The sequence below is a fragment of the Mizuhopecten yessoensis genome, unplaced genomic scaffold (genome assembly GCF_002113885.1).
Source record: "Mizuhopecten yessoensis strain PY_sf001 unplaced genomic scaffold, ASM211388v2 scaffold716355, whole genome shotgun sequence".
Classification (NCBI taxonomy): Eukaryota; Metazoa; Mollusca; class Bivalvia; order Pectinida; family Pectinidae; genus Mizuhopecten; species Mizuhopecten yessoensis.
This window is the reverse complement of record NW_018480075.1, coordinates 806,335-828,059: the sequence shown is the minus strand read 5'-3', so window position 1 is coordinate 828,059 and position 21,725 is coordinate 806,335. Positions and strand designations below refer to the sequence as shown.

Sequence of the window (21,725 nt, the reverse complement as noted above, 5' to 3'; positions counted from 1 at the left end):
ATTGAAGTTTGAAATAAAATTTTGATGTTCTGGCGAGGCTGTTAATCCATTTTGTTTTATCATATACGTTCAAATTCGTTTTAAAGCAAAATATCACCTTGTCGCTCCCGATATGTGTAATTTAATATTTCGAGTCAGTAGGATTTAACCTTTTTAAAACAGGTTAATTATATGTTTACTAAGACCGACAAACCATTTTTTCAGACACAAAGAATTTCAGAATAATTCGAGTACGTCTCCTTGAAGAACACCTGAAATTCGGAGAACACTACTACATCAAATTGCGTCATGAAAAAGCCAACTAATTTACGTCCTTTGGAAATAATCTACGTTTAGATAGACACATTTTTGTTGTGTTATTCCGTTTATAGTGAATAGGCCTAATCGACCCAATTGCTAAAAAGGTTTAGTTATCAGGAAATTTTGATTGACCTAGTTTCGATACAGGAGCGCTTGAGAAAGACGTCATATACATCAGAAAACAACAACCCCGTTGCGAACATGCTGACGGAATCATTGATTCGGTGTGAATGAACTATCAGAGATGCACAGATTATTATTTCCAAAAGATTGAGCACTCGGCTTAAGCTTTCTGACAGATCGAACAAAAATGCCAATTTAACATCCAAACGTGGGCGGATTGATTAATATCCGCAAGATTCAACAGCGGTCTGTGTTAAAGGGGCATCACGCTGAAGTAACTCNGTTTTTTTTTTTTTTTTTTTTTTTTTTTTTACATTTTTATACATTTAAAAAAATAAAAATAAGCCAAGAATAATAGAGGGTTTGCTTCGAATTCTGCTTCCTCTATGGAAAGCTTAATGCAGTGGGTTTATACATGTATACGTGGTGTCAATTTCAACGGGAAATTGACATTATATTCTCAACCATCAACAGTACTTATAGTTCAGCTGGACGTTAGGCCGCAGTGATCGACGCAACATGATTTCTCATTTAATGATTTTTACCGAAAGTCGATCTTAACCCTTAGTTCAGGCCCAAATATATATAGCTGTTACAAATTCTCAGGTCCCTGTGATAGACCCAAGAGCTCAGTGACACATCAGAGCAGTAACATACGGTGCCCAATGTCACTACCGATGATGTTTCACTATGTCTGTTTAATGAAATTGAAACAGCTGTAATGAATATATCTATATCCCAATATTGATCCCTTGCAGATTCGGAGATAATAAAGTTACATTAGCCAGCTATAATTCCACAGAGTGTTCATATGAGGCGACTAATGAGGCACCAGATGGCCCCTGAAAATTAGGATTTTTCTTCAGTCCAAAGTTAAAAGAACATCAAATGAAACAAAAATACTTGGTATTTTATTACAATGTAATATTGTCATTATGTTTTGTCGTCTTTATGTAGTATTAGATGAAAAAGGCCGTCGCTCAGTAATTAATTCCATGCCTCTGTCCAGCTGTTTTCTGCAAATAAACTAAACTTCATCCCCCCCTCCCGACATATTCTGAGGATTTTGATTCAACAGCACATATTTGAATGCGTGGATTCTCTTGTCAGGAATGAGCCTGACAACAATTATCTGGCGGAGTATCAATGATTTACAGTATAAGTGTATATCATTTTGTGAGGCCGTGTTACAATGTAAATACAATTTAGGTTCCTAAAGTCCTAATTCGGGTTTGGTAGACTGGTGACACAGACATTAGCATATATGCCATTTCTAACGATTTGAGGTGAGACTCACGAAAATTACTTCAGAAAAATTCCTCACAGCATCAAGTCACATTTTTCACAAATTTCAATCAGTCTCACAAATGATTTGTCCAATATTTCTGCCTAGCATGTAATTTCAGGAATATTGATCAGCTTAAAATAACGTATTTATCTCAAATATCGCAAAACATTTTTGGTTATTAAGATCATTTTAATGTGTGCTTTGAAAAGAACCTGAACACAGGTGTATTCAATGTACCACATTTAACTTCGTTAAAGGGTATAGGCACCACTGCATAAATTAGTATCTCTGACAAAGCAGTGATAAACTAAAGTCAATTTGTTTAACTTGAAGTGTCCTTCCTTTTATATGGTACATATAAAATTGAATCAACCACAAAGGAGGTTCCACCTGGCTCAGTGTTATCATCTCTTCAGACATATTGTACAGAGGGGATAATTAGTGTCCTAGATCTGGGATTTTTTATTTTCAATGCAAATTATTTTTAGAAGGCAAAAAATTAAAATGATTTTCATTTTTATATGAACATCATGCATCTTCACCACAGAACTTTGTAAGGCTGAATTGAAAAGTTATGAAAATAGGCAGCAGAAAATTAATGTATTTCTTATTCATATACAATGTATATGAAGGAGGCACATGCATGGTAGTCTAGTGGTAGGACCGAAGGGTTGCGGTTTCGAGTCAAGGCAGGGCATTGAGTTTTAGCAAGATACTTTACTCCGCTTGTGCCGGTCTACTCAGCTGTAAATGAGTTCGTGGTTGGGCATTGCTAAAATTGTTGAATGCTAGCTTTGAGCGCCGAAATGGCAGCACTGGCTGTATGCTCCACATGGAGTTGAGAAAGATATTTGCTACGGATAATAATTTGTGAACCACTTTGAGACACCCTACAACTAGGTTGTGAAAGAACCTTGAATTATTATTATTATATGTGAACTACTGAAGTATCTAAGTAATCAAACTAGTGTGTTTACCTAAATGTTTTTCTCTTTTGCTAATGGTCATTGTATGTACTCCCAACACTCATTATAATTGTCAACTTGACTAAATAAATCTAAAATCTACCTCTGACTTATAGGAGTGAAATATTCGTATGTGTACTTCATTTTACATACATATGAATTTTCGATCAATTTTGGGTTACTCTCAATAAACTTCGTCAACAGATCAGTTTGACTTACCTCCCCTTACCCAGTAAAAGTTCAAGAAGAACATGTAACAACATTTTTCAAAATCTTACATTCTTGGAATTCTTAGCGCATATATATGCGTCCATTGAGCTTAAGATATTTAATATCTTGCCAGCTGCTTTTTGCAACATGACAACACATCAAAGTAATATGCGGCGGCATTAACTTATCCTTTTGACACGCCAAAAACTACCTTTAAAAGTCATAAACTTACACTGACTTTACAAACAATATATATACAACCTTTCAACAGTTTTGCAATTTTTACGCCAAAATCCCAAAGAGGGAGATGAAAAAAATAAAAAATATTATGAAGTTGCAGCTGAGTAATATGAAGTAAATGGAAGTTCTTCCACCATAATTTACAAAGTTTCCATGTCTATCAGTCTTACTTCGTATGCTAGGGCTTACCATATTTTACCCCTAATAAGCCCCCCACAGTATTTTAAAACAGTACAGATATTTATATCATAGGACCTGGCTTCTGTGATGTATCGCATGGAACTTCTTCCACTTAAGGATCCCTGTACCACTGCCAAAAACGGTAACTATGAATTGGGAGCTATTTTACAATGGCTTTAACCCTTTCATCCCTTTGTAACTTGAGTAGACTCTACCATGCATTAATATGGATGAGTCCATTATGGTCTACAGTGGTGAAAGGGTTAATATATTACTGTACTCGAAAAAGAAACACATACTTTTCAGTATTTTCATGAAAACAATGAAGACTAAATATAAAACCAAATAAAATCAACACTAGTGTTTTGAGAGTAAAAATAGCAGTACATCTGGTACATGTAGGTCAGACTGCTGGGATTTACAATCTGGTAGCTCTTACCATCTACGCTAAATGATCAACAGCTGAGGTACTGTGGCCCAGCTCCACTTGTTATATCCAGAATGAATTTAAGAGGAGATTACTCTACGTGTGGAAAAAACTACAGTGAAATTCTCTTGTATTCCTCCTGCAGTGGGAAAGGGATCCTTAAGTGAAACTCATACTCATTTAAAACACACCAGCAGATTGGGACATTTGTATTAACAAAACAAACACTCAGTAAAACTAGGAGAGATATGTAGTCAGGAATGTTACTGGACTACTCCGTGTAACAACATCATCACCAAAAGGTTTGTTATACAACATCATCATCACCAAAAGGTTTGTAATACAACATCATCATCACCAAAAGGTTTGTAATACAAAATCATCTGAAACGACATGTATTGATTGTGATGTCACAGGAAACGAGATGATGTCATAAATTTGCAGGAAAAAGCAAACACTGAAAGTGTTTGGTCTTTCATTTTAATACCTAGTATGGTGTAAAATATGATATTACATTTTGTAAGTAAATCCTACAATAAAAAGAATCCCACAGTCATTTCCATACATCTGGGATCCTGTATATAAGTGTCACTTCCGATCTTTATATTTAATAACACAAGTATACTACATTGTACACAAGTTGATGTCAAACTCTGTAAAATATACTTCCACACAGCTAATCTCTGTGCAGGCAAAACGTGCACTATAAAAACCTTGCATTGTCATATGCACCCTTTTCTGGGTCAGACATCTGTGTGGTTACCGTTTTATGGCATGTAGACATACGATGTAGAAGACATATGTATAACCCCGTAAGTAAAATTTTATAGCTGACATCCACACATAGGAAACAAGTATACTGCATCCCCAGTAAACTGCTATCGTTGATGAGGCATAACCGTTATGTCGACTGCCTCAGAATATTTCCACACACGGGAAGCGAGTATGTCCCCCTCAGTATATTTCCACACATGCGAAGCGAGTAGGTCCCCCTCAGTATATTTCCACACATGCGAAGCGAGTAGGTCCCCCTCAGTATATTTCCACACATGCGTAGCGAGTATGTCCGCCTCCCCGTATTTCCTTCAGTCTACCACAATGTCGTAAAAGTGTCAGCACACTTCGGTAAACACTGTCCATCTTCATGTGTGAGAACTCTTTTATATCGTCATCCACAATGAAATGCTCTCCTGAAATAAAAACAAATATCACCTTATATAATTATCCTGTGTGAAAATCAAACAGGCAAACACTAAGCCATTTGTCTGAAACAAACAAGCAAATTTGTGGAGTTTATATCCCCCGCTTTCAGGACATATTGAGGTTAGGTTTAAACATGTGAGTATCGTGCTGTTGAGACATAATGTATAGCTTGAAACTTGAAGAAAAAAAAGCCTTATCTAATATTTGCTAGAGTTATTAAGCGAAAACTGCAGATAATGATTCTGCCAAATTGAGTCTGATCAAAGCGGTCATTGAACATGGCCGAGCCCTTATAAGGCATTTAACCCTGTGATCAAGTTTGAAGAAATTCGGTTAACATTTGTTGTATTTATTGCACGGAAACGAAGCGTGAGCGATAGACAGACAGACGGACAAACCCAAATTAATATCCCCCGTTTCGGTGAATGCGGGGGATAAAAAATACAGTAAGGTATCTGAAACCATACAAATGGTTATGAAACAGTCAAAGTTTACCTCAATACAAGAAACAAGTCAAGCAACAAAATGGATGTGATGTTATCATGGTAGGCTGTGAATGTTTGACAACATCTGTGCTGGTGTACGATGTACTGGTAGTCAAAGTATCACAACTATCACATGTAAATATGAACTTTTTTTTACAACAACTCTGGACAAGTTATGTTAACTTATATCAATCGTTTTTGTAGGGCCTAAAGTTATAACACAGGGTGTCTTTGATGTGGATAACACAGGGTGTCTTTGATGTGGATAACACAGGGTGTCTTTGATGTGGATAACACAGGGTGTCTTTGATGTGGATAACACAGGGTGTCTTTGATGTGGATAACACAGGGTGTCTTTGATGTGGATAACACAGGGTGTCTTTGATGTGGATAACACAGGGTGTCTTTGATGTGGAAGGAAACTGTATGTAGTACCCTGAGAATACCCACATGGTTGGGCAGGTGACCCCATACCTTTACACGTCCGTTTTGGGATTTGAATCCCGGCCGTCTTATCGAAAGTCAAACATGCTATCCAATGCGCCATCTGACCGGCCCGACTACCATATGTATTGTGATATTCGACGTCCTCAATTTACAATCTACAGCTACTGTCTAAAACAACTGTTAAATTACAATTTAGACTTCTTCTATTTTTGACGATCTGATAGAAATCTTAACTTCAGGTGTTTTTTCATGATTATCTAACCAAAGGCCCACTTCAAGTCCAAAGCCAAGCATTTAAGAATCCAAAACCATGGGTTGAGATTCCAATGGTGTATCATCATGATCGCCATACATAAGGATTCTTTTTCTCCCATCGTTTCAATACAATGTTGGAAAACAATTGTTTTCAGCATTGAATCTATTCCTTTTTATCCTGATTTGCACATACATGACCTCTTCTGTCGAAAGCTGATTATGATGTCATATTTTATTGTTCCTGTGATGTCATATTGAAAGTATTGTTTCTGTCCACCATCTATCTCTTATCACCAATATATAGGTGACAGAAGAATTCTGATAACATAGGAGGCAAGTACCTGAATAGTGAGGGGAAATCAACTCTGGAATTCATCGCTAAGAAAAACTTGACCCCAGATCTAACACATCACAGAAATATTTGTATACCTGTTGTTTCTTTAGATTCCTGTAACTTGAACTTTTCAAAACGTTTACGGTTGACGTCGTTGAGTGTTGTCCGTTTCATGGAGAGGATCTTGTACTTTTCCTTGTAAGCTTTGTTGATTTCGTCCATCATGGTATTGATCTGGTTGTAATTCATGCGTCCCTTGATGTACCTGGTAAACAGCAATATTGTATTTATATTCCATCATTCCTCAGATGTATGGATTTATGTTATCCTACATCTGACACAAACAAAGGGGAAGCAACTGAAACGACTAAAGGGAGATAAGGGAGAGAAAGATTAGTAGGGAAATAGACGAGAAAGGGTCTCTTAAGACATAAACACCCCACCCCATTGGTCACATGGTTGGATTATGAATGGCAACAGTGATGATTGTGTTAACTTGACCAAGAATACAAAATTATCAGAAACATTTTCATACTTTACCTTTGTTAAAAAATAAAGTCAGTAGATTCATGACAATGAATTGTGACAGAAAAGGACAAACATGAATATATAACACAATACACCCCCCCCCCCCCAAAAAAAAAACAACATTAAAAGGGAGAGCAACAGAGAAGATAAAAGGGAAATGAGAAAAGGAAAGAAGAGAAAGAAAGAAAAATCCCATAAAGCAAAAAGGGAAGGAAAAGAAATAGAAAAAGTATGAAAGGGAGAAAGAGAAAACCTGGTGACTTCAAACTTTCAGCCTCTGCAGCTTCAATGTTATGGTTTTCTAATGTCTTGAGAGCAGGTTTGGTCACAATGATATTTTGATTTGTTGCATTGGGATACTTAGCTTGCTGTCTCAAAAGATCAGACATTTAACCTTCTTCTCCACAGTTTGCAATCTTATTGTCACAGAAATACTTAAGTTAATTTCACTGCACTGTAAGAGTCTGACAGCAGACAGACATGCAGATGACAAATTACTTCAGCCGGAGAAATTGACTTGAAAATTGATTATTTCTTTCATTTCACTGGCTAGAAATCTTTGTTCAGAAGTCTGAATTAAGTTTATATTTACTAACCAGTGACATAAATATATACAAAAATGTGTATTATATATAGAGTTACTATCTAGTGAGTTATGATTGTTTATTATTTATAACCAGTAGAATAAGTTTATTCTCAAATGTAATCTACAAGCAACATCAATTTAGAATAAATTTATATTAGATGTAAATAACGATCAATTCTTATATTCGTAGAATATCTTATATTAGATAATATCTGTCGCACTCACTAACTTTGTGTAAATATTCAGCCATTGATTTCTGTGCATGCAGAAGTTTGAGGCTTGGACTTAATATTTGGTTCCCTATCTTTTTTGAAATGATGGGTTACATTAACTCTGAAACAAGAGGCCCAGACGGCCTGTATCGCTCACCTAGAAATTATAGCAAAATTTAACCTGAAATAGCCAGATGTTGCTGGTAGACTAGTGTACATGTATTACATGGTTACTCAGGGTTTATATTAATATGCATTTGGACAAAATCCTGTCATTCCTTCAGGAAAAGGAGGATTTTGAAGAATTTGCTATGTTTCCCATATTGGGCTCTGCCCCCGGCAGGATCAGACCCATTGTTGATACAAAATTAAGTCCCCTTCACCTAAGGACACTTTAGACCAAATATGGTCAAAATCCTGTCATTCCTATAGAAGAAGGATTTTAAAGCTATTTTTCTATTTGGCCCCGCCCCTGTCTCCTGGGGGTTCAAACCCATCATTTATACAAAATTGATTTCCATTCCTCATATGATGCTACTGTTCAAATTTGGTTAAAATACCTTCATCCCAACAGAAGAAGAAGGACATTAAAGCTATTTCTCTATATTCCTTATTGGGCCCGTCTCTCTGCCCCAAGGGGTGTCAAACCAAACGTTTATACAAAATTATGTCCACTTCACCAAAGGATGCTTTACACCAAATATGGACAGTCCTGTCATTCCTACAGAAGAAGAAGAATTTTAAAGAATTTGCTCCAGACCAAATTTAGTCAAAATCTACTGGGCCGTTCAGGACTAGTAGCGTTTTAAAGGAAAAGTTGACGGACAGACGACGGACGCTCTAGTATGGCATAAGCTCACCATGGTCCTTCGTACCACGTGAGCTAAAAATGTTTTGCAAGAAAATTTTAACCAACAGTGACAGGCTAAAATAAATGTTTGGTTTGTTTGTCTTATGTACTATGGTCATTTAAAACATATGCATGTCAGGTTTTTGTGGTGGTGGAGGAAAGGCGGAGTATCCGCAGAAAAACCACTGACCTACGGCCAGTACCTAGTGACTGCCTCACACAGGCCTCGAAACTGCCATCATTTGGTGGAGGGTTAGTGGTAGCAGAATGTCAGACGTCTTAACCACGGTGCCCCCCCTCCTCCATTTTTTTTTATTGTTATATCAATATAAAATAAAGACCTACTAACTGCTTTTAATTGTAAAAATAAGAAAAATGGACCATAAGTCTGACAGATATAAAATCAATTTCCAATTTTACCACAGCTAAAGAACATACTTTGGAACATTTTCGAAATCTTCCACTGTGATATATTCCAGTGTTGGTATATACACATTTTTCTGTTTCTTCCCTCCTGATTGGTTTTTTCGTGGAGGCTGGTTTTCCTTACAGGAGCCCTGATTAGTTGATTTCTTGCTCTGTGCTGCAGTTGTTTTAGTTGTCACTGCAGGCTTGTCTCTGTGAATTTTTAATTAGAACCAATTAATTTATATAATGATATTGGTTCAATGATAAGTTGCTTGAATTAGAATATAATCAATTAAAATATAAAAAGTTTCAAAATATCAAAATTCACTCATCTGTTCCTTTTCATTTTGGACAAGAAACCTATTAACAGATTTTACCTCAAGAAAACCATTGTACTTCTACACAAAACTGCTGTATATGGAAGGGTCACTTTTCAAATTATAGCCCACAGTTTAATTATGAATCTAAAAACAAAATGCTGAGCCCTGTATCAATAGTAATAAAGTTCCAATGTGCTGGAAAATACATCTGAGCCTGAACAGCTTATATCCACCAATCAAAGGTCAGAGAGGCCATATTGGAATATAATTTTAATTTGATTTGATTTCGAACAGACATTTTTTTTCTGATATTTGGCCCCTTTTTGGCCTAAAATACATGTATACATTGATCAAGATAATTTATTTCAACCAAACTGATAGCCCCGGGCCCTTAACTCCAACATGCTACATCTAGAACAAAGGGTTCATTAGAAGATGATGTTTGAACTTGACCAGGTGACATGAAATAGACAAATAAAATTTGACAATGACTGCTCTGAAGATGGATTAATCTAAAAAGTTGTTTTTTTTACCTCATGATCAGAAATCAATTCTTTTACATGACTTATACAATATATTCATAAATGCCAAACAAAATAAATGTTGTGCTTCTGTAATCAGCTTAAAAAAAAATAAAAAAAATACTGGGTAGATACAACTTTTTTTTTATAAAATTATTTCACCAAATTATTTACTCAAATGTAGTTGTATAAATTTAACCAAAGAAAACTATTGTGCTGTTATAAATATATGTGTCACTAAACTACATTCTGTATGTTTGGATTAATCTAAGGAAGTGAAGTCACAGGAAACTATTAATTTTGTTAATTATATATAAATAAACATTATGATATCAATCAATCAATCAATCAATCAATCATCTTATTTAAGTGTCACATGTTAATACATATATTAAAACAGGTATCTTGAGAAATTTAAACATAAAACTAATATTAACCTCCAGCCATCAATGACTTATGAGACACTTTCAATCTCTAAAATTACTTCAATAGTCCATACCTAAGATATTAAAGAATATTACAAAAAAAGAGAAGAAAAATTAAGAACATTTCCTAAATTATAGGATATATCTACTTAGTATATATTATAGTACAGATGTAATCTAAGGAAGTGAAATCACAGAAAACTATTAATTTTGTTAATCATGTAAGGAATGCTTTACCTGATCTCAACAGCAGCCTCTTTCTGAGCTGGTTTTGGCATCCTCGATGGTATATAAGATACAGCATGACTTAGATTGGAGACGAGCGTCTCCATGTCTGTCTTCATCGACTGTCAACAAATCAACATTGGTATTTACATTGTAATCAACAAGAATGAAATACAGCCAGGAATGAGAATAAATGTACAAAATAAAGTTTGGTATGTACTTCAAATATAACATGTGTTATTCTAGAATTGCTGAAAATTGTCAATACGATATTGACATTGATTTTAATAAAGTGTTGAAATTTAGCATTAATTTGCTAAATAATTGCTAATTATTCAGTATATAGGTATATAGATTTATAGATATTACTCAATTTTTCCTTATTTAATATTCAACAAATTCAATTTCAATACTATCATAGTATTGTTGCCAGAATAGCAAATTAATACCCTTTGCTCGTGCCAAGAACTAAAAGCAGTGTTCTTTCACATTCAGAATATGATTTAAAACAAATTTAAGGGGAATTACTCCAAAGATAAATTAGTGTGCAGTACTTAAGAAAAGAGCATGACAAACCATACCTATTTACTTCATATATAATAATTCCTTTTACCTACTTCAAAATTTTAAACGTAAATTTTCATGACAGATATACATGTCAAATTTCTCTTCATTTGCCCTGCTGCTTTCAATGATAATAAATTACTTTTTATATCAATAAAGGTATAAACATATATTTATTATATACCTGTGTCTGCTTCAGCTTTATTGTCTGTTTATTGACTTCTGTCTTCATCAGGGCAATGACCACTTGAAGACTGTCCAGTTCAGTTTGTAAACTGACCACCTGTGACTGATAACTTTCACCCTCATCTTCATCTGCACTTCTCAAGTCCATGATGGTGTTTACCGTGTCCAACTTCTTCTGAAAGTGCTCGGCCAGGCCATCTAGTGATGTAGCGTCCATTTTAATGCAGTTTAACTTTCTCTCTCAATAATTCACGAGAGTAAAATATGGTGTTTTGCACTGAACTGAAAAACAAAATTGTACAGAAATGCAGATTTATTACATGTGATAAATATGTATATTATATAGTTGATTGTCATCCCTTGTTTCAAGCATTTGTGACTTATCTTTTTAATTAAAACTGAATGCATATCTACTTTATATGGAATAAAACAAGTACATCTACATTATCATTAACAGCTTATATTAATTACTCCATTATTCTACATTGGTACAAGTAGACGGTATACCAGATGATGAAACAAAGGCACACTCATGACAATTCAAATATTGCTGTTGTTTAAAGTTAAAGAAACAGAGTATTGTAGTGGAACTGGACTTGGTCGATCATCGGTGACCAGGCCTAGCTCAATATAGCTATAGGTGCATGATTGGTCTCTCTAAATTTGGAGGGTCCCAGGTTCAAATTCTCGTCTGGCCGTGCATTTTCTGCTCCTGTTACAAATCTAGTGAGCTTGCATTGTCAACCCTTGTTTCAAGCATTTGTGACTTATTCTTTTAATTAAAAGCACTTAAAAGGCGGGAGGAATGTAGCTGAACTGGACATGTGTCGATCATCGGTGACCAGCAGCATCTCGATTGGTAATTTGGTAGAGTGTACGTCCGTTGTGATTTTGGAGGATTATTATTATATTTGTTTTATTTAGTAAAAACAGCCCGAAATGAAGTGAAATTAGGTTGCAGTTACCCCATGTGTAGCTAATAAATAAATGAATGGTTCGAGGAAGGAGTAATTCCATTTATTGGATAATGAAGTTTGTGCCTTGTAATATATAACAGGAAAGAGAATATAGTGTGCTTCCACCGGGTATCGAACTTACAATCCCTATAGGTTCCTAGTCAGATGCTCAACCACCGAGCTAATGGGAAATTACTCTAGCAAGAAGCTAGAAAGCGACCTTAATCCTATGTACAATTAAAATCGCAGGTGCTCAGGTTCTGGAATATATTATTGCACCCCCTTATTCTAATAAATCATATACCTTTATGATTTATTAGTATAAGGGGGTGCGATAATATATCACATATATTCCAGAACCAGAGCCCCTGTGGATTAATATCAATGATTCGGAGAGAGAATTAATTCAATTTTTGTAATTGCAATTTTAATTCTGAAACTTCATGCTTACAAATTTATTGTTACTGTCCCTGATCGAAAAGTTCAATCAGAACCAACATTACAGTATCTTGCAAAAGAAATAACACCACAATAAGGCCTGTTTTTTTAATAAATGTGATATCGATGGCACGCAACAAAAATCTGAGTTTTATTAATTGTGCTCAAAAAGTCACAATTTCATCAACATCCTGTGTTAAAACAACAACATATATAGGACTTCACTTTGTGAGTCCAACAAGTGACACGCCAGATCAGGGATGGGGCTGTTGAAATTGAAAGGGAGGTGTGTCTCGTCTTGAAAGGGGGGGTTATAAATCCATTTCATCTTTCCACAATCAATTTACTTGTGGGCATATCATTATGTATCCACCAGTTGGCATTTCCTTACTTAAGTTCAACGATTTGATCACGTCGTCATTGTCGCCGATGCCGCGCTGTCTTCACTAAACACATGTATATCGAACAAAGATGGTCACTGAATCTCAATAACAATTCAAAAACTCCGCCAGAATTGGATGCCGGAAGTCACAACCAAAATCACGTGTAACTTCTCGGGATCGACTTCCTGGCAACGTGACGTCACATCTTCGAAACGTAAATACTTTGGGCAAAATGGATTGACAGTAATAATAAGTAAACAACGGGAGGCCAAAAGAACAGGGATATCTGGTCAATTTCATCGAAGACTAAGACCAGAGGATAACTGTGGCAGCACAACGAGCGTATATTACGCTCTAGATTGTCTTATATAACTAAAAATCAAACGTTAGCTTTGAAGATGATGGTCTCACAGAGAACCCGTAGGACCCGGGAGTTCACTGGACCTACCCCTCACTCCGTCGCTATCGTAAGTATATTTTTTGTTTCAAACAATAATTCAATGGAAAGTTGACGTTGGTATGTTTGTGTAAATAGCACTGGTTTAAAATCATCACTCATCAATTTATGTCAAGGCTTGAAGCCCTGTTCATAAAAATATCAGGTGGTTTGGAAAAAATGATTTTTTTTTATTAAAATTTCCAGTTGAGTCGCAAATTTGGCAGTTGAATATCTTTGACTGTTAATCATAGCACGATAAAGGGTGAAACATTTCACGTTTGGTTACCGCCAACCCCCAGCACGATATTACTCCTTCACCGAAATGCAAACCGTTCTGAAACCATTCATTGCTTTTTTACATCAATGGTGACATATTGCTGAAAACCCCATTATAGCTGTACAATTTAACAATGATTATGGAACCATGCTTGGAGTCAAAGTCTCAATACACCGATAAAGATAATGAAACGAGAAATAATTTGAGTTGTAGACTTGGTAATGTAATGTTAGAGATAATTCTATTCTTTATGGTGTAGAGAATTTCCTATATAGTGGAACTGGTCTGGGCTGATTGCCAGCAACCAGGTACCTCAGTTGGTTAGAGCGTCTGTCTAGAGCTTGGAAGTCTTGGGTTCAAATCCAGTTCTGGCCATGCATTTTTCATTTCCTGTTACAGTGGCATAAAAGCTTATTTAACTGGAATATTTGTCATTATAGTGTTTTATATTGGAAAAAGTTAACTAAGTAATATTTTCTTTAAAACTTGGAGTTGTTCATCATGTATTAACCACCTATCATTTTATTATGGAGATAAAAAAAATCTTAACTACATGTACTGACCCAAACATCAAAATGGTCGGCCTCGCAATGCCAAACAGAGAATATTTTCAAGGTTGGCCTTAGCTGTGCATTTTTTTACCTCTCCTGTCACACTTTTATCAATGTGTCATGTAATTTAATTTCAAAATCATTATTATTTTACAGCGAGCAAGGCCTCCAAATGTTCGTCCACCAGAGCACCTCATCCTAGAGAGGAGAAAGAAGGAAGAAATGCTTCAAGAGTATAAGAAAAACACACAGTACATGGAATTCAATGATTTGAAAAATGAATGGGAGAGATTTACCGACAGAAAAATCAAGATCAATACAACCATGCGAAGAGTTGATGGTCTAATGTTAGCTAACCAGTTTAATGTAGAAGACCGAAGGGAAAGGTAAGGCTACATTTGGATTATTACAGACCATATCATATTTCTACAGGCCAATTCATTTGAAATAACAAGTGACTTTTCTTCTCTGGTCTGAAACTTAATCCATACTATAGTGCCTAAACTTGTCTGTTTAAGCCTAGCCGACTGATTGTGTAACAACTAAGGAATTTGAGGGGGAAAATACTGCCTTACTGTCAAGCTAGCTTTTTCAGTGATGTGGTATGACCCGGGGACCCGCTCACTAGTTCAGCACATCGAGCGTGGTCAGTAGTTCGATGGTACCAATTGTAATGTGCGGGCGGTCACCCATCCAACTACTGACCACGCTCTATGGTGCTGAACTAGTGACCGCGTCCCCGGGTTGTACCGCATTAGTTTTCTTATCTGTCCTGAGAGTTGGCCTAAGGAATCCAGTCCTCCCTGTTTATCAATGCACCTTCTTTAACCCTGGGAACTGGCCTTACCTGATCACCCAGAGTCCCAGCATTGCCACCAATTCCTTATAACTGTTACAATTGCAACTCAGTCAAGAATGTTCAGACAATTGGTTTAAAGCTGTCCTAGTGTCATGGTGACCTCTAATTTACTTTAGAGGGTCAAGTTTTACTGAAGAAGGTAACCTGAAATGTCAAAATTAAAACAAACAAGAATTTCCTGCACAGCCATTTGAAATCCATAATGCCACACAATTAATTTCTGATTAAATTGTTAGAGAGTTAACTACCCTATGCCAGTTAATTATAAAATAAAATTAGCATCAAATGTCTTTTCAAGCATAGAAACAGGTTTGATACAGAACTTAGACTCAAAATGCAAATAAAATATTATACCACTGTCAGTGTTTAAATAGAGAAATCTAATCTACTTCTCACTGTCTGATTTTCCCTCTATTGTAACATATCATTTATAAATATGTTTCCGTCTTTATTCTGCTAAGTCCTTTTATAATACCAAACTTTCACTGGAAAAATGGTGGCAATATTACAAGGATTACTGTATGTATCATATGTGTTTAGTCTACCGACTTTAACAATTGTTTTGCAATACTGCTTACAATTAGCAGAGCACTGGACTGATGTAATATAATCAGTATTATCTTGGGGAGTGGGTTGGGGGTTGGAATACTTAATTACTTTAAAATTTTGTTATACTGCCACCATCAGTTCAGAAAAAGTTTGGAATCATAATGGAGTTTGGCATTATAAAGAGGGAAACGTAAATGAAATGTAAAAAAAAAACAGAACAAAAAAAGGGACTTGAAATGTGTTGGCAGTAAAGATGAGGTGGAGACTGAAATGATGGAGGGGCAGTATATCAAGGTTTTACTGTTAAGTGATAAATGACAGGCGTTGTATCGGGGTTTTACCGTATGTTATAAAGACAGTTCTAATGAATAACTAGGTTTGGAATTTAGACCAAAAAAAATGTTAATGAATGTCAAAAGTGCAAATCAATAATTAGAAAGTCAGTAGCCGGAAACATTCTTTAGATTGACTTTATTCTGATGTTCAATAAATATCTCTGTTGCTAGGTTAAGAACCATGCTCCAACAAGAAGAAGCAGCCTATTTACGTGAAATGGACGAAAAAGAGGAAACAGTATTAGAGAGACAAGCCAAAATGAGAGAACGGGCAAAATACTTAAAGGACAGGCGGGAATCAGAGCGGCTGGAATATGTACAGGAAAAATATGACCAACAGTTCAGGTAAAAATCTTGTAATTACTAAAATACAACATTGTATAGAACAACATGTAAGTTGTTCATTCCATATTTCATAAAACCTCCTTAAATATAATCTTTCCATTGTTTTGAGAGAAGACGCATAGTGAAAATAAAGTGTTTTTTTTTAATGAATTCCTTCTATTTGATGTCAAAGAATTGTGGGTTTTTTTGGAGAAAAAAACCCTCCCCCAAAAAAACACCACTCAAAAACCACAGTAATAATAACAACAAAAAAACACTAGAAAATAAAGAACAATTTTGTGTTCTGCGAAATTAAAGAGCAAAACATTAGGGTTTTAGAATATTTTCTTTCTTCTTAATCGTGCTATCACACCTATATGTATAAGATATATTTTTTTATTACAAAGAATTATTTACAATTGATAAGAAGTTGCCAAATTTCATCAATCAGAGAAAAACAACCCACTAAAGACCTTAATTGCTCTGACTCAAGCTGTCGCTGTGCATTGTACTTTAAGATAAAATAAACTTATTAATAAAAAAATCAGAGAAATGTTCATTCTATATTATATAAATGTTAAGGTGTGTTCAACAACTGCTTCCAAATTTATGGCAAATACTTATTTCAATAAATGCTATTTGTAGAAACCAGTGTGAGGAGCTGAGGTCAACACTGTCCAAACGTCAGCAGGATGAAGTATGTGCCGAGAGACTTGAACAGCTCAAGATTAAGGATGTGATGGATAGAGAGAGGATGGAAGAGGATCAAATGTATGCCAGACTGTGGGAGGAAGACAGACAGAAGAAGGCAGATAGGGAAGAACGAGATGCAAAGGCAGCACAGGAGAGGAACATAGAAACTCTGAGTACACTCAGGACACAAATGGCCTCCCTGGAGGAGAAGAAAGAAACAGCCCTCAGACTGAAGGAAGAGGAAGCCCAGTTGTTGGTAAGCATTAATGAATTTAAGATCTTCAACATTTTGTTTACTAGATTTATGATACATTAGATTAAAATTTGATATAAAGACACTAAATGTTTTGAAAATATTTCCATAAAAGATCCAGAGAATTTGTGTTTGAGTGGCAAAATATGAAATTTCGATTTGATTTATAAATCCAGTTGTCATTTTAAAATTGGAAACTAATGCCAGAGCTGGGTTCTGGGAAGCAAGAATGTCCCTTTACATGTATAGAAATCAATGTAGCAGCCTAAGGGTTAATTTCAAGTTTTCAAGTGGAATTACAGACCCAGGAAAGAGAATTTAACAGATTTTAAAATGATACCAAGAATGTTCGGATATACATTGTTCTTCTTGCAAAGTATTTCTATGAGATTTTATTTGTTTACAGAGGGAACAGGCGGCTCTGAGACAGCTGGAGGAACAGAGAAATCGCGAGGAAAAGCTCCGATTACAACAAGAAACACGAGACATGTTAGATTTGTCTCTCAAACTGAAGATGAAGAAGAGGGCCAAGGCAGAACAGGAACAGTTGGCCTTTGACCTCAAGATCCTTGAGCAACTTCTGGAGGAATCTAGGAATGAGGCCATGGAACAGCTCCAACGAAAGGTAACTACAATAAACCCTCGATATAATGCCCCTGGTGTATTGGCCACCTCCGTTACCGACAAGTTTCAAGGTGCCTTTTTGGCAGTATAACAAGGTGTTATGATGTATGTAACATTGTTTATTGTGGACTAAAACTCACTTGTCCTTTATGTGTCTGCCTTTTATGTGTAAAAGTACAATTATCATTATACAATTATTCATGTCTCTTGAGGTCCATACAATGATTTATCAACCTTTGGAAAATAATTATTTTGTGGCCAGAAGCTAATAATTGCTTTATTATATATATGACACTTTCATACAATGTTAAATACGATAGACTCTGTCCGAGCCCGTTAGGTTTACATGGGGGTAATGAGATTGAAGTGCAACTTTATTCCTATTTAAGGATGATTGCAGTCTTTTATTTACATTTTCTCAGGTGAAAAAAAGAAAAAGATTTTAGATTGTAGTTCGTTTTTTATTGCAATTTTTTTTTATTTTTTTTATTTATTGGTATTGGTTTTATAACTTTCTTTAGTAATGAAAACTTATGACTTTTTACTCTATTTTCATTAACAACTGTCATCAAGGTATTTATTTCTTTTTTTCCCAGAGAGAACTGCGAGAGGAGGATAAACGTTATCGTGAATATTTGCGTAACTTGATGGAGGAGGAGAAGGTAAAGGAGGTCGAACTTGAGCGACTCATCAATGAGGAGGTCGAGAAAATGTGGCAAAAACGACTCGACCAATGGCGATTGGAGAGACAGGCACGCAAGAAGTTAATGGAAGATGTTCTTCATGTCAGAGCTCAACAAATCCAGGATAGACGTAAGTTTTTTTCTACCTCCAATATCTCGATCAAAAGGCAAATATCACCAGACTTGTAAAAGTTGTTCACTCAAGGAAACTTGTTGTAAACTTTTGATTTTCAAGGTATTAAGGCGTTTCAGTTTTTTTAAAAGCATTTTTCATTTTTGTTTTCTTCTAGTTATTTGAAATTGAAACTGTCATTTAAATTCAAACTAAGCCAATTTTGAAAATTATGTTCTTATATTTCAAAGCATTGTGTGTACATTTTACGAGAAATAAATTTCTTGAACATAGATTTCCTCATTATCATGTCAGTTTTGCAATGGATAATACTGCTAAATAGCAAGTTAGATGTAAATGTATTGTAACTATAATGACACTTGATTTGATCAGGGTTGCAAACAAACTTTTACAAAAATAATTAGATAAGGTAATATTTTGTGTTTTTCTTTTCAATAGTGAGATCTACCGCAGATTTGAAACAGAAATGTCACATTTAAAAAAGTTTACAATTAATAAATGGTCTGATTTTAAGTTTGAAAGTTGAAATTAACAACTTTTTTTCTTTTAATCTTAAAAACAACAACAGCATGACTTTATTATTATTTTTCAGTGATGACCAATGACCGAAAACAGAGAGAAGCTGAAATGGAACGTCAAGAACTTCTACGAACGATTGAAGAAAATAAGATTCTTGAACAACAGAAGATGGAAAAGAACTGGAATAAAAATCGTTCATACCAACAGGATCTTCGCGGTCAAATCACGTACAACAACCAACTCCGCGAACTTGAATTTCAACGTGAGGATGAGGAATTTATCCTGGGCATGCAAGCAGAACGAGAGTACCAGGCTCGTCTTAAGGACTGTCTGGACAGTCCGGAATATGACAAACTTCACCCGATGCGTAGAGCAATGGCGGCTCGGAGTGCTCAGCAAAGCCGTCATTGATTGGTAGCCAAATCTCTTATACATTATCTTGACAAATATTTCAAACAGATCAAATTTGAATTATTGGTCCATTTTTATGTTTGAATTTTATGATATATGTAGAAGGTTTTCAATCTGTATTTGCCTTCTACGAAGAACAAATGAAATCGGCCAATCCAAGTTTTTTGAAATGTAAATTATTATACATGTACATATGTAAATCTAAATGCATGTATTTTTTTAACGGATTATCAATGGCGAATGGGATGTTATTAAAAAGTCAACATGAAACATTCGTTAAAGATCTTTTCTATTACCCGGTAAAATAAGGAATATTCCAATTAAAGAGAAGATGTCACCAAAATCTGTTGACAATATCTGCCTTGTATGGAAGTCTTTCTGATATAGTGTTATTCTATAAAGAGCTTTCCCATAAACAAATCTTCAATTTTGACCTACACATTTGATCCAACATGCTGTGGAAAGGTATTAACTTGAAAAAGACAATTTTGTTACTTTTAATGTAATCAGAAACAAAATTTATTTCAACCTAAACATCACCTTTTTAAGAGATTAACCCATATTTTTTTTTCATTCAAATTGCTGGTATAAAAGAATTTCCACATTAATTTTATTTTTTTAATGAATATGGAGCTTATTCATTGATGTATAGAAATGTACTCTTTTTTAAATATTACACTGTGATGCGATAGCTCAGGTGTAGACATCATGATTGACTAAATATATATTTACTTATTGCATTCAAGTTGATAATGAAAAACAAAATTTGTTTGAATCATTATTAAAATATTTAACAATCTGATGCTTTTATATATAAGATAAAAATCATGTCATGGAATGAAAACTAGAATGATTTTATAAATGATATAACAATTGAGATTTCTTTTTAAACCAGATAATAATTATTTAGTTGCTAGAGGTGGAGAGGAAGACAAATATATTTTGGTTTTTATTGAAATTTAATCATTTGTTGGCTCATTAACAGTAATGACTGCAGTGAAGAGCGAAATTAATTTCGAGAAAATGGATCTGAAGATTTTTAGAGTGTGTGGTCATCTCTAAAGGAAGTTGACATTTTCTGCATAAAATTTATTTCTAAAACCCTTTCAGATGGACAATATAAACTTTGTATCATAGTTAAATAAATGTTAAACGTTAGCCTTTCTGTCTTTTTTGTTTTGTTTTGTGAGTTGGTCACTCTGTGTTGTCCCTGTAAAAACCTCAGGGGGCCTTAAGCTTGAAGTACATTCACTTTTGAAGACTAGTTTTTGAAAATGAACTTAAATTCAGAAAGTGCTTATTTCCAGATGATAATCCTTAAATCTGTTTACCAAGGTAATATTGAGGTGAGTTAAGGCTATATGCTACCTTACATCTTTTAGATGCAATTGTACAAGAGTAATCTCCCTTAGACAGTTTAAGTATAGTAACATATATTATAATGAAAAAAAACCCTCCAGTTTCATTTATGTATGTAACTTTTAATTGTATCACAAATTAGTTAATGAAGTCAAAATTATAACTATAAATAGTTTCATCAATGTATGTAGCTTTTAATTGTATCCTAGATTGATTAATGAAAACGTAATTGTAATTATAAATAACATTGTAAATGATAGGTTTCATATAAGGTTTTGAACTCTTTTGTAAAGGAAATGTATTTTGTAGCGAGGTAGCATACAGCCTTAATTCTGTGCACCAGGGGTAAATTACCAAAGAAAAAATACTGCCCTTTTTTACCAAGTTTGATTGGGTGTATTGGAGGTGAATCTACCAGTTTACAATTACTATTGTGTTATATATCTATGGAGATAAACTTTGAATGAAAATTTTATACCGAATATAAAATTCATGAAAAAGACTCCTGTTTTGTTTCATAAGATCTCTTATTTATATCACGAATGTGAAAGCATATTTTAATCTGGAAAATATGCTTTGGTCAAAAACATGCATATTTGATTAAGTTAAATATTAAATTGTCGAAGATCGTTTGAAAAGAAAATACATATTTCTAAT

General features: G+C 34.7%; 2 protein-coding genes across 2 annotated transcripts; one reads left to right on the top strand and one right to left on the bottom strand.

Moving 5' to 3' along the window:
• Positions 1 to 2,525: 2,525 nt before the first annotated feature.
• LOC110443631 (spindle and kinetochore-associated protein 1-like) lies at positions 2,526 to 13,218 on the bottom strand. The gene is made up of 6 exons (XM_021487968.1): positions 13,068 to 13,218; positions 11,281 to 11,564; positions 10,545 to 10,654; positions 9,072 to 9,251; positions 6,553 to 6,722; positions 2,526 to 4,923 (listed from the first exon to the last, which is right to left on the bottom strand). The coding sequence occupies exons 2-6, from the start codon at positions 11,497 to 11,499 to the stop codon at positions 4,766 to 4,768; spliced, it is 837 nt and encodes a 278-aa protein (XP_021343643.1). The 5' UTR covers positions 11,500 to 11,564; positions 13,068 to 13,218; the 3' UTR covers positions 2,526 to 4,765.
• Positions 13,219 to 13,246: 28 nt separating this feature from the next.
• LOC110443630 (cilia- and flagella-associated protein 53-like) lies at positions 13,247 to 20,867 on the top strand. Its single transcript, XM_021487967.1, has 7 exons — positions 13,247 to 13,526; positions 14,483 to 14,712; positions 16,241 to 16,414; positions 17,039 to 17,342; positions 17,746 to 17,964; positions 18,560 to 18,776; positions 19,372 to 20,867. The coding sequence occupies exons 1-7, from the start codon at positions 13,458 to 13,460 to the stop codon at positions 19,707 to 19,709; spliced, it is 1,551 nt and encodes a 516-aa protein (XP_021343642.1). The 5' UTR covers positions 13,247 to 13,457; the 3' UTR covers positions 19,710 to 20,867.
• Positions 20,868 to 21,725: the final 858 nt, after the last annotated feature.

Coding starts and splice junctions, on each gene's coding strand:
- LOC110443631 (XM_021487968.1), bottom strand. CDS start 11,499: ATGGACGCTACATCACTAGATGGCCTGGCCGAGCACTTTCAGAAGAAG. Junction 10,655..11,280: donor TAAAGCTGAAGCAGACACAG/GTATATAATAAA, acceptor ATTTGTTGACAG/TCGATGAAGACAGACATGGA. Junction 6,723..9,071: donor GATTTCGAAAATGTTCCAAA/GTATGTTCTTTA, acceptor GCTGTTTACCAG/GTACATCAAGGGACGCATGA.
- LOC110443630 (XM_021487967.1), top strand. CDS start 13,458: ATGATGGTCTCACAGAGAACCCGTAGGACCCGGGAGTTCACTGGACCT. Junction 13,527..14,482: donor CCCCTCACTCCGTCGCTATC/GTAAGTATATTT, acceptor ATTATTTTACAG/CGAGCAAGGCCTCCAAATGT. Junction 14,713..16,240: donor GTAGAAGACCGAAGGGAAAG/GTAAGGCTACAT, acceptor CTCTGTTGCTAG/GTTAAGAACCATGCTCCAAC.